A 12,981-nucleotide genomic window follows, 5' to 3' on the forward strand; every position below is an offset into this window, starting at 1 on the left:
AGTATGCTTGGCAGCCCTGGCACTGTTCTGTACCATAGGTTGCCTGGGTGGAGGAATGAGGCAGCGCATGGCATCAGTATCGTTACTTCTTAAAGGAGAAGGGATACACTACCATGGTAATTGGTGGACTGATATATTCTTTAAACCTAACTCAGCTGAAGGATAAATCACAGATCCTATTATTCTATGAGAGTTAACCTGAAGTAGTATTTCCAGAGACACTCAAATATGTGCCAGCAATAATCATAAAAATAATTATAATCTGAAAACAATTACAATATTTAGTCTGATAACTGGTTCTAGGTGGCCTATTCCACATTTTCTTCTTTTTCTTTAGCATTTCCACAAACAATTTGGACTGTCATAGGCCTTCATGACAGAAATTTGAACAGCTGCACTGAGAGATATAATACTCAGACAACACTTCTCATTACTATATTATCATCATTAACTGCCCAGATTTTAAAAATTAGCTCAACTTCAATGTTAATAGGACTGATGAATTTAACGTACAATAATCAGCTTTTGTCACAGTACTCCTCGTCATTGTGGCACCTACATTTGATGTAGGAAGAATTCAAAATACTTTTTTTTTTTTTTTAGTACTCAAAATTGTATGCTATTTTTCCAAGGTTTTTTAAAATAGGTGTACTATATACCATAACACTTTTGGTCATGAATCGTTCAACACTCGGTCATTCTGTTTACTTACCAAACCTGGTAACTTAAATATGAATATATTGTTCAAGGAGGAAGTTCTGACAGCATTGTGTTTTCATACGATTATGATACAGTACAATAAACTATTGACTACAGTGTTTATGGAGTTCAATTAAGATAATATGCCATGTTGTACATAATGTGACATTCTGTAATATCCAAGAATTGAAAAAAACACTGCTGACAATAAAACCAAAATCCTACGATACGATAACAAAACTCGGTATGAATCTCTAATTTAATAAACACTTCGAGATAAACCACAGATTTGGCATTGTACTTCCTGACAGAGGCCACGAATAGTTGGAAAGAGAAATATAAACAGAAAACCAAGAATACTATCTATGGTAACAGTAATGCTTTCTAATGAGTGTTGGCTAATGGTTAAGTTAGTCATTAAGGTGAAGAGTACTCTGTTTTTACAACCTTCTTCCTAACTGGTTTAATTAAATGATTTTTCAAGATCAGTAACAATTTCATAGTTTCTGTAAATTATTTTTGTAGACATTCTGAGTAACGAAACCAATTAGCTGCAATTTTTCTCTAATTTAGAATTTTATTCTCCATAAAGTTTTTCGAACACTGGATGTATTACATCTATCATATCAGTTGTAACAGTACTACGGCCTGCCCTGACAAAAGCATAACTATTACACTCTCTGGTAAGTCTACAACCTGCATATGCTGCAATTATACTACTTGGAAAACTAAGCTTATTGCTGTAATTTTGATGTGCCATTAATGCCCATGCATAAAACGTACCAAGGCTACCAGACAACAAATCACCTTGTCCACCACACCTCCTTCCAGTCCCACCACCAGAACAGTGCCAGACATCCTTGCTTTGCCCGTGAGCAAATATATCTGCTTTACCTTTATGGACCACAGTTATATTTGGCCCTAGGGCTGCTGCCAGAGCTTGAACATGTTCTGCTTTAGGTTCTGGAGAAGGGCTCCATGACTCACCTAAAACAGACTTAGCTAAACGAGTAAACTCTATAGCATTAGGTGTGAGAATTGCACCATGTGGATAATTTCTGATAATATCTGGTTTCTCAGTAATCATGAACAAACCATCAGCATCAATTACAAGAGGTTTTTGGTAACTTTTCTCTTCACTGCGACAAACCTCAATTAAACTAGCAACAGTAGCAAATACTTTTGAATCTCTTCCCAGTCCAGGCCCAATTATTAGAACATGCAAGCGATCAAGCCATGGTTTAATAAGTTCCACAGCATTGTCTGAATCTAATACTGGATGAACAATTAGTTCTGGACTGTATGATTTAATCACAGGAGCTGCTTCTTTTAGACAGAATACATGTGCTAAATCACATCCAACTCTAAGGGCAGATATTGCTGAAAAATAAGGCGCGCCAGTGTACTCCACTGAACCCCCTATTACACCAATACGACCCGCCTGTCCTTTGTGACGCGACTGTGACAGCGAAGGTACAATCAGTCGAGCATCTTCCAATAACTTCTTTTCGGCTGGCGACATACCATCACCACTCTCCATTTTCGTCTCACTCGAAACGGCTGAGCTTGTCAAAAATCGTTGGAATGAATTCTCATACAAGTTTATCACAGTCCAACACTTGAACGTAGAACTGATCCTAACCTGCAAACAAAGATGATTTAGCATATTACAATACTATTAAAAAGTATCCAGTTGAGATCGCAAAAAAGTGAGAAAAATATGATATCCTTAATGAAATTTTAAAGAGATTTTGAGTATTACACATTTTTACAGCTAAGTGCCAAACAATTACATACTTTCATGCAACACTCTACCTGCTTCAGAAAACCATTTAAGCAATACCAATATTGACAATTCATAATATATCGTGAGAGATAGAGATGGCTGAAAAATAACGTAGCAGTTACTTTGTCCCAGTTACATGTCTGTCACTGTTACAAATGTAACGAGGACGAGAAATAACAGGTTATCGAGTAACGACAACAGAAAAACATACTAGTGAAAACAGTAACTGGGAAGTGGGGACCAGTCACTAGTAGCAGCTTACAGACACAGAATGTGACCTTCAGATAGTACGCATGTCTTCCAAGTGAGAGCGGTTTCGTAGGAGATTGCTTTAAAGTTCCTGCTGTCATCTGGTAGTGGTAACTAAAGTGTAAACTGTTATCACACATTCAGCTGTTCGTGCAAGGCTACCTACATTATAATATTATAAGTTTCACCCGTATAATTTTTCTTGTACCATAAATAAATTATTATGCTAACTTTCCATACTGAACTGATATTATAGAATGAACGAAGATAAAATGCATTTTGTAATACTATTTCACTTTGACATCATTATAATTGAATAAACCTGACCCCGCCGGGAATCGAGCCCGGGACCGCCAGGTGACAGGCGGGCGCGTTGTCCCCTTACACTGTGGAACACAATGAGCACAATTGTTTGAATATTCATAACAAGTACAATAAACATTTCAGATTGTCATGAATGAAACGAACGTGATAACGTCTCTTTACCCACTTAAGTTTTTATTAATTCATTTCACACAATCCATTATAACAAAATAACACATTATCGGTTCTTCATTTTACTTAAACGATCCTCTTGTACCGGTTTGTGCAAGGTTTGGCAGACAGATCATCATGTTTTCTTGTCTTCCATCCTTAACTGGGGCATTGTCAAACTCACTCCTCTAGATTTCAGAAAAAGATGCTATGTTGTCTTCTCATTTCATCCCCTGTCTGCCTCTTGATAACTTTATAGCAAATTGGAATGCGTGTTTTGCTGTTCAACAGTGTGTGTAGTGATGCGTGCGCGCATGTGAGAGTGAATGAATGGCAATTTGCAACACAGCTGTAAGGGGACAAGCTTGAAGCCGTGACCAGGCTGTGACCAGTAAAAGGTGAGTAACGTTGGACGTTAAACGGGGACAAGCTTGAAGCCGTGACTAGGCTGTGACCGCACAGAACACCAATGTGTGACCGGTAAAAGGTGAGTAACGGTGGACGTTATTTTTCACTGATACTTTTCACAATTACTTTATTGTAGCAGTGACAGATGTAGCAGTTACACAAAAATAACCGTTTGTCACACCTCTAGTGAGAGAAGCACTGTATGTACTATCGATCAAGGGAAGTATATCGATATTTCTACCAGAGCGCGCGATACTGTACAGTGCTGCGGTCTAGAAGTAAATGAGCGTAATTGGAATGGGGGCGGTCCTGAACAGCCGTCAGAGTAAAGCGGGCTGTTCAGTTGTTCTTCGAGTGTGATCCGAGGTATAACAGACCATGTTTAGCAGCAAATCTTCGAAAGCGCACCCAGACGAAGAAAAGGGTGAAGTTGAACTGACAGAAGTTGATCAAAATAATATTAGCAGATTTCGGGTTGATAAAGTCGATGCAGATGGGGATAGAGATTCCGATAGTCACCAACATTCGATCGGCCATAATCAATCCTCATATGTTTATGATTCGCGGGATTCAAAAAGCCAACTTACAAGAGAGGTACCTCCAAGAGCAGAACACTACAGAGATCTAGGATCAGCAGTGCATGCTTACAGGCCTACTCTGGAAGAGCTGCATGAAGGAAATTTTCAACAGAAGGTGAGTCAGACTCAAACTTTGCGCCTAAAATAACGAATAAATTATAAGGCTTATTTACATGTGACGGAAAATAATTCGTCAGGCTTTTTTATACTGTTGGAAAGTGTTTTTTTTTAATATAATCATCAACAGAAATAAAAGGATGTTTATGCAACTGGCGTCTAGGATCACGGGCGCCGACAGGATTACTTGCTGCGTGGTGCAGTTCTGGGCGATCCGTGAGGAGCGGAGGATCCGGGGGAAGGGCATTTTATCATATAAAATATGTTCATTTTACTCCAGTTAATTGCAAGTCATTTGTACAATGTTTTACTTTCAGTACTGATTGATTTACTTTTTGTTTATCTGAAGGTAAAACGAGTCTATAAAGCGGTATTAGGAGGGCTATTTTTCCTAGGTTATGGTTGAATTTTTGTTTGGATATTCTTTAAATTCGTTAGTATTAAATTTATGCACTGAATTTCGTTCTATTGAATATATTCTACATTACACAACCTATTTTTCTTGCGAATATTCTTACTTCAACTCACCTTTTCCATAAATCAACGTGGGGGGGGGGGGTTAAGTGGACCGTTTCGCAGCCCCTTTCGTGGCGCTCATGTCTAGGATGCCTGAGAGAATTGAGTCGAAAGGTACTTGTTGGATGCAAGTTCAGTAATTAGGATCATCACTGGAATCTAAATGCTCAGTGAGAGACCGATAGAACTAAAAGTTAGAATGTAAGTTAGATGAAACTGTACGAAAGAAAAGACATTTAAAGATATGTCATATTGAGATATAAGGTAAATTACGATTGGAAAGATACATTTGAGAAATGTAATTGGAAACAATATACTGTTCTTTCTCAATTAGATTTTCTAGAAAGTCGAATAATTTCAGAGGAATAATTTTAGCAGTCGGGTATATTTTATGAGATGGTACAGACAGTATAAAAATAATTTAATTACCAGAAAGATTTTTCTGGTTTTTAATCAAAATTAACAATCCATGCATGCCATTATAGCATTGAATAATTTAATCTAAAAGTAAATTATATTACACAAAAGAGGATGAATGACTTTCAGTATCCCCTCGACTCCAGAAATAATAAAATACGCATCTAATTTCAGATCTCATTTCGTCTGTCTAGCAGTATTTGAGTGTGTTGGACATTAAGAAATAAACAAGAGTAAAATGTATCGCTCTGAACATATTGTATGTTTACTTGTCCCCTGACACCGTGTGTGTGTGTCCCCTATTGATAAATCCTTCGGCTTTTCATCTCAGCCATTTATAGCAACCATAATGCAGCATACTTAGTTGTAGCGCGTTCGACCTGTGAGATCTGTAGTATACATCATGATGTTATACTTCCTTGTAAATATACAAGAGTAATTATAACCGATAACGAGTATGTATGTGCATGTTTATGTAGTTAATTGCATCCAGGATTCGGATAGACATACTAAGTAAACAACTGATAGGGAATCTGCCACCTGGGCGACAGTTCTAAATACAGATTAGTATAAGGCGCCCAGAATTTGGTTTGGCAGTGTTTTGTGCCTTGCTTGCGCCGGGCTGGGTAGCTCAGGCGGTAGAGCGTTGGCCTTCTGGGCTCAAATTGACGGATTCCATCCCGGCGTAGTCCGGTGGTATTTGAAGGTGCTCAAATACGTTAGACTCCTGTCAGTACTGGCAAGTTAAAGAATTCCTGCGGGACAGAATCCCGGCACCTCGGAGTCACAAAAAACCGTAAAAATAGATCGCAGGACGTAAAAACCATTATATCCCTTGCTTGAGACAGTATCTTTCACCTTGTCAGTTCGACTTTTTTGTGAATCATCCACAACAATATTCGGTCAGGAGGTCCAGGAAATTCTTATTTCGTGCTTCTCATGGTCCCTCCCGTCTTAAGTTTTTCTTTCGTCTTCAATAATGAGACTTATGGTTTAGAAGCCGGGCTAAGTAGCTCAGACATTAGAGCGCTCGTCTTCAGACGAGCTCAAGTTAGCGGACTAGATCCCGGCTCAGTTCGATAGTATTTGAAGGTAGTCGTGTAGGTAGATTTACCGGCACCTCGACATCTCCGAAAACTGCAAAAAGTAGGCAGTGGGACACAAAGGAGACCTTATTCTTCTTCTAACGCTTTTCCTCACATCCTGATGGGATCGCGATGCGCAACCGGACGCACAAATGGACTCGGCCCTGTTTTAAGGCCGAGTGCCTTTGTGGAGTGATGTGTTTACTATTGCGCGTTTCTGCGGTGGTTTGTCGTGGAATGGGATGTATGTATTTGAAGATTTGTAATGACGAAAACAAACACCAAACTCCAAGCTGCAAGTATTAACCAGACGCGATTAAATTTCCCGGGCCGGACGGTAATCGATCCCGGGGCCTTCTAAACCGAAGGCTGAACATTCAGCCAAAGTGCCGTACTCTTTGTGGACCTTATAAATTAAATTATAACACTGAACACATCAAATGTTTGTCTAATCTTCGTGCCTACCTACTATTATCAAAAAGGTTGAATCCAATGTTCGTCTGTCAGGCCGTTTGTTTGTTTGTTTGTTTGTTTGTTTGTTTGTTTGTTTGTTTGTTTGTTTGTTTGTTTGTTTGTTTGTTTGTTTGTTTGTTTGTTCGTTTGCTACCGAGCTCGATAGCTGCAGTCGCTTAAGTGCGGCCAGTATCCAGTATTCGGGAGATAGTAGGTTCGAACCCCACTGTCGGAAGCCCTGAAAATGGTTTTCCGTGGTTTTCCCTTAATTAAGGCCACGGCCGCTTCCTTCCCACTCCTAGCCCTTCCTTGTCCCATCGTCGCCATAAGACCTATCTGTGTTGGTGTGACGTAAAGCAACTAGCAAACAAAAATTTTGTTTGTTTGTTTGTTTGTTTGTTTTCTTTTTCTTTTTTCTTTTTTTGCATGACGGGAAAAAGACTTAACAGAATATCTCGAAACTCGGTATTTTAGTTCGGGGATGGGCGGTTTGTATATTAGTATACAGTGGCATAGCAATATAAAGGGGATCAAAACATGAAATGTCATGTTTCTCTCTTCAACCAATCAGACATCACTGATGTGCATTTAGGGCTGTCGCCCAGGTTACCTAGTCTTGTCTTAATTAATTTTAAAGAACTTGAAAATGTATCGAACATTTCCCTTGATACATTATTGCAATCCCTGATTCCTCTTTCTATAAATGAATATTTAAGTTAATATTACCTGTAAAGAACATCGCAATACTAAAAACGGCGAAAAATATTATTACTTATCTTTTGTGGATGATACGTTTTTACCCTGGAAAGAATAATAACGAAGATTATTATAGTTCATAAGGTATAAATGTATTTGGGTGTTTTCCGCCACTACACTGGTTTGAACACATGACACGGCCTTGAGGCCACCAATCACGTATAGACAGCGCGCAGGATCCACAGCTCTGATTGGTGCATTGTGTTCAAATCAGTGTAGCGACGTGAAGCGCCCAAAGTTATACCTTCTGAACTATACCCATTTTACAAACTTCCAAATATCTCTGGAAATAGTTATGTCTAAAAACATACATAACGAAGGTTTTGGAACATCCCATTTACAATCTTCTGATGGGCCGATGACCTTAGATGTTGGGCCCCTTTAAACAATAATCATCATCAAGTCTTCTGTTTTTTAGGTATGCCTTTATTGCGAGAACTATAATTTATTCACAAACTTAGATTTCTGTTGTCTAGTTCAAGTAACTAATTAATTAACTAACTGGTGATTGTGGTGGTTGTTGTGATATGTTTTTCTAAGCTGCAGAAACACATGGTCACTAGCCCTATTGATTAGGAAAATAATGAAGAAGACTGTAAAAATGGTAAGAAGCATGTGAAGGATCGAAGAGTGATGGAAAAGGGAATCATACAAAATGAGGTTGAAAGACTAGGCTTCGAATGACCTAAAATCGCTTCGCCGGAAGAAAACAGTGCGAGGGTTTAGAATGTCTAGGCCCTTAAATCTTGTCAAAAATAGCATGCACTGATTGACTATTGTTGTTAGTTGAAGTGTGATTAGCTCTTCTGTACCACTCACTTCCGATAGATGACATTAGTACTGCAATTACAAGAACTAACTCATGGATGATGGATACACAATACGTAGTATTTAGGCTAGGCGCGCACTTGCGGTATCTGATCGCTGCAATATAAAAATCGCTATCACACTAATGTATTCTACTGCGCATACTGCGAGTGATAAATCACCGATTCTTTGCAGCTGTATGAAGGATTTCACTGAAACTGTTAGCCTGATTGCTGTTTTGCTCTGAGAGGTAAGCGCCGGCGCTACAGGATTCACCAGATGCCAAGTAAAAGATTATTGAAAGAATAATTTTACACTACATATGAAGACTTACGTGAGCATCGCCGTGATTTATTTTCCGATGATATCGAATGAGTACAAATAGTTATAATGAGATGCTTAAAGTGATTTAACCAAAATTACGTACAAAAACACAAGGTGCAGAATGACTATACCATGTGAAGAGCGTTCATCACTATCAGTAACTTTGAGGCAAGAACAACTTCATATTCAGTGAACGAACGTTGTTTGTAAGTAGTTCAGATATCCGGATATCTTGAACTCCGACTGAATGAATGATAGCTGCCTGTTGCGTCGTCAATACAAATGCTCTGATAGCATCTTTTTCAATCGCTGCGATTATTTGTCCGGCTCCATGCCTAAATGGTTAGCGTGTTGGTCTTAAATAGAAAGTAAAAGGAAAACTAGGGAATAATGAGAAAAATACAACATATCAGTAAAAAAAAGTCTTTAAAAATAGGCAAAATATGATATAGTCCATTGTACAGTGCGGTCGTATTTGCAGCAATTCCTTATATTTGTATATCTTATAAATAAAATTCTAGGGGATACGTTGTCTGTAATGTCATATATTTCGCCAAAAATCTATATATTTATCCGTTTCAGGTCAATTCAAGATCGTATCAGTAGTGTTTAGCTTTCGTGTCTGTTTGTTTCATCATCACGGGTAATCGGTTGAATAGATTCGACCAAACTTCATATTTAGAGTCTACTTACACAGAATCAGGTTTCGATATGCATATCATTTAAAAATCATTGTATATACTGGGGGTTTATGCGAAGACCAAAAGAGGTTTTTCTTTCCATTTTATCTTACACTATTGATTATATCTCGACCAAAGTTCATATTTAGAGTCTACCTATCCAGGAGCAAGTTTTCATATGCATATCATTTAAAATCGCTGAATAGACTGGGAGTTTACACGAAGACCAGAAGAGATGTTTTAATTTTTTTCTTACACTAGTGATTATCTGTAAAATCTGTAGACTATATGTTTAAATAATTCAGTTTAAATAATTTTTGTTGTGTACATAATTTCGCTTGCTCTTCAAATGACTGAGAAAATTAGTATTTTCTACGGGCTTCATGCTCTGCAGCCAGTGACGGACACACTCGCAGACCAACAGTAATTTGAAGTATCCATAATAGGAGAAAATCAGAGGATGCATCTTATTTCTTTCGACTTTAAAATCACTACCAACTAATGTATCTGAACACCGAGGTAACATGAGATAGAACTTTTCCCTTTGGTATCTGTCTGCCTATTCCTGAACGTGAACAACTGCTGGACTTATTTCTACCAAGCTATGTATTTGGATTCTACTCACTCAGGATTGCCGGGCTGAGTGGCTCAGACGGTTAAGGCGCTGGCCTACTAACCCCAACTTGGCAGGTTCGATTCTGACTCAGTCCGGTGGTATTTGAAGGTGCTCAAATACGACAGCCTCGTGTCGGTAGATTTACTGGCACGTAAAAGAACTCCTGCGGGACTAAATTACAGCACCTCGGCGTCTCCGAAGACCGTAAAAAAGAAGTTAGTGGGACGTAAAGCAAATAACATAATAATAATAATAACACTCAGGATTGTGTTATCAGGTGCATATGATGTCATGGTAATCACACAGAATTCGTATTTATAGGAAGATTATTCTCAAGTATTTTCGTTAACATTAGGTCTATCAAAAGACTGTATACAACAAACGTTTAAGAAAATGTTGTTTCCGTTACTTTATACCAGGTATGTATTTATCGTACGACGGATGATAATGCAGTTGATTACGAAATATCGATTTTTTTTTAAGTCCCGTGGAACATGTTGTGCATGTCACTTTAAGGTGGGCAACGGGAAAAGCTAAAGAGCCATTTTACTCTTTTCGATAGGACAGATTGACAATGTCAGAGCTCCACGACAGTGGTCAGAGATATAATATGCAACCTGAGAACTGTGGAGAATTTCGCACAACTTCGGACCAGAAACTGTAACGTACAATAAATTCGGAACTCGTCATCATTCTCTCTCGACTTTGTTCAGTTTCATCATATTTTACGTTACCGCCAGGCGCTTTCGTATGAAAATATAATTTTAACATGTCGCATTAAACGTGTGGATAGAGCCATGTTATTTCGCATCAATTTCTTAAGGGGGGGAGACCTAGCTTAACACGCGGAAAATAGGCCAATATTCATTCGATTGTTACATATGCTACAAACGTTGTTGAAAAAATGCTGCACATATCCCAGGATTGGCATGCTTAAGAGCAATCAGAAGTAACTTCAATAATGTCAAAATTCTAATTATAACATTTTAAAATAAAATGTTCAAAATTTCCCGCTTTTTTAACAATATAACACGGTTTCCTTCATAACTCTCTTTCTATTTCACGGATAATTATGATTTTTTCAGAGTTTCCTCCCATAGTGTTATACTACAATCTATACCTCATTCAGATCAAGAGGATTTAAATTAGATTTTATATAATATATTTATTTACAAGAATATTAATACAGTTTGGTGCTCGGAATAAAATCCCGACAAAAAATCCAAATCACAGTCTATGTTAATGATTGAGGTTCATTTTGTAGCTGGAAGTTTGATACACACTTTAAAAAGGAAAAGTACGAAAATTCTTATAAACTGGGATTTTATAAGGGAAACAGTGATGTATTGTTAAAAAGGCGGGAAAGTTTGAACATTTTATTTTAAAATATTAAAATTTTTAAAATTCTGACATTATTGAAGTTGCTTCTGGTTGCCAGGAGGCATGTCAATACTGGGATATGTGCAGCAATTGTCAACAACAATTGTAGCATATTTAACAATCGAATGAATATTAACCTATTTTTTCCCTTTGTTAAGCTGGCTATCCCCCCTTAAGGTAACATGTAATCCGCTGCAAATGCCGGTGCGAAGAACGGGTACAAATGCTATTTATCTCATAAATATGTTTAATAATAATACGTGGTATTCAAGTTTGAAATTTTCCACACACACCCTCTCTACACTAAGAGGTCTACCAAAAATATAACTGACACGGATGGACTGAGATTTTCTCAGAAGGAAGGAAAAGAATGCGGGATGATTACAAAAGGATTATAAATAAGTCAATTAAACAGTCTTCACGTGAATACATCTACATTGTGGTATCAATCGCCTGATCAGATTTATGAACAGTAAATTAACTTTGCTGAAGCTCAAAATGGCAGCTTGCATAAATCTCGATTTGTACCACAATTTGTGTTTATAGTTTTCGATTTTCATCATAGCTTGCGTTGGACTGATAATACTTATGATTGATCCGAGGATCTTAACTCACAGTTATTGGCTGCTAAAATTTAGCCTATGTGCAGAATGTTTGGGAGATAAGTAAAAATAACATTATGGAAAGTAGAGATGAATGTCCGCAGTTCGCAAAATATTATTCTACTTTAAAATTTAATGAATGGTTTGTCCGAGGGAGGAGTTTGAAGTTGAATGCGATGTTTGTGAGGTAGGTAGTCGCTTAGTTTACCCCTTGGCTCATACAACCCGCCGTACCATGTTTCAGGCAGTAGCCATGCGTAATGTGCAAGAAGCAATTCTAAGTACATCACAGCACTGCAGCTTCAGGTAGTATCCATGCGTAAGTTGTATTAAATCGTTGGACCTACAAGAAGCAAACGTTTCGACACTGGAAAATACTATAATGTGTGTAAGCAAATGTCATAATTCGCTCATTATTAGATACTACCTGAGCTACAAACATCAAATTTTCAACTTAAAAAAAATAGGACATTATGTTGATGTATATATTCAATAACCAACCAATAGCAAACAGAAAAATATCTGTACCCATCTCACAAACACCCTATTTAGTTTTGTTACTATCCTTCATTAGCAGTTCCTTCGTTAATTTCTGACTGTAAATAACTAAGTAAAATCCAAAATATATGTGAGTAAAATAAACAAGGATTGAGTTCCGTAAACCTTCAAGTAATCTCCTCCACTATCGAGATAGTATGTCCAGCCTGCGGTGTTTTGAAAGGTTGAGGAGTGAACTAAGATTAAACTCTACCTTCAGTGAGTTGGGAGATGAAAAACAAAAGAAAGAAAAATTCCTTGGGAAATGAGTTGGCACAGGGGCGTAACATTAGGGCCTGCGGAGCCTGCAATGCAGGCGGGCCCGAGCCTTTCAGGGGCCCCGCACAGTCCTCTCAAAATATAAAATTAACATCTAGTCTGATGTGTCTCTGCACGGAAATGATCAGAGCAGTTATTTAGAATCAGTCGAGATAATTCGTTTTGCAATTTGTACATAGAGGAATTGTCATTTTGTTGCTTCTAGAAACTGTTATCAT

General features: G+C 37.8%; 2 protein-coding genes across 3 annotated transcripts in view; one reads left to right on the forward strand and one right to left on the reverse strand.

The window, feature by feature from the left end:
- Nucleotides 1-236: 236 nt before the first annotated feature.
- Naxd (NAD(P)HX dehydratase) lies at nt 237-3,879 on the reverse strand. Its single transcript, XM_067138365.2, has 3 exons — nt 3,803-3,879; nt 2,515-2,567; nt 237-2,341 (listed from the first exon to the last, which is right to left on the reverse strand). The coding sequence occupies exons 2-3, from the start codon at nt 2,557-2,559 to the stop codon at nt 1,277-1,279; spliced, it is 1,110 nt and encodes a 369-aa protein (XP_066994466.1). The 5' UTR covers nt 2,560-2,567; nt 3,803-3,879; the 3' UTR covers nt 237-1,276.
- A 91-nt stretch (nt 3,880-3,970) lies between these two features.
- LOC136858650 (bumetanide-sensitive sodium-(potassium)-chloride cotransporter) overlaps nt 3,971-12,981 on the forward strand; it is a 289,427-nt gene continuing 280,416 nt past the window's right edge. For both annotated transcript variants that reach the window (XM_067138364.2, XM_067138362.2), the window contains exon 1: nt 3,971-4,309. In XM_067138364.2, coding sequence (XP_066994465.2) covers nt 3,995-4,309 — 315 coding nt within the window. In that variant the 5' untranslated portion in view covers nt 3,971-3,994. The remainder of the gene's footprint in view (nt 4,310-12,981) is intronic.

The sequence above is a fragment of the Anabrus simplex genome, chromosome 1 (genome assembly GCF_040414725.1).
Source record: "Anabrus simplex isolate iqAnaSimp1 chromosome 1, ASM4041472v1, whole genome shotgun sequence".
Taxonomy (NCBI): Eukaryota; Metazoa; Arthropoda; class Insecta; order Orthoptera; family Tettigoniidae; genus Anabrus; species Anabrus simplex.

Bases quoted from the DNA above. Each gene is read 5' to 3' on its own strand.
- Naxd (XM_067138365.2), bottom strand. From the start codon at position 2,559: ATGAATTGTCAATATTGGTATTGCTTAAATGGTTTTCTGAAGCAG. The intron at 2,342-2,514 runs GTAGAGTGTTGC...CTTTGTTTGCAG, and splicing joins TAAATGGTTTTCTGAAGCAG to GTTAGGATCAGTTCTACGTT.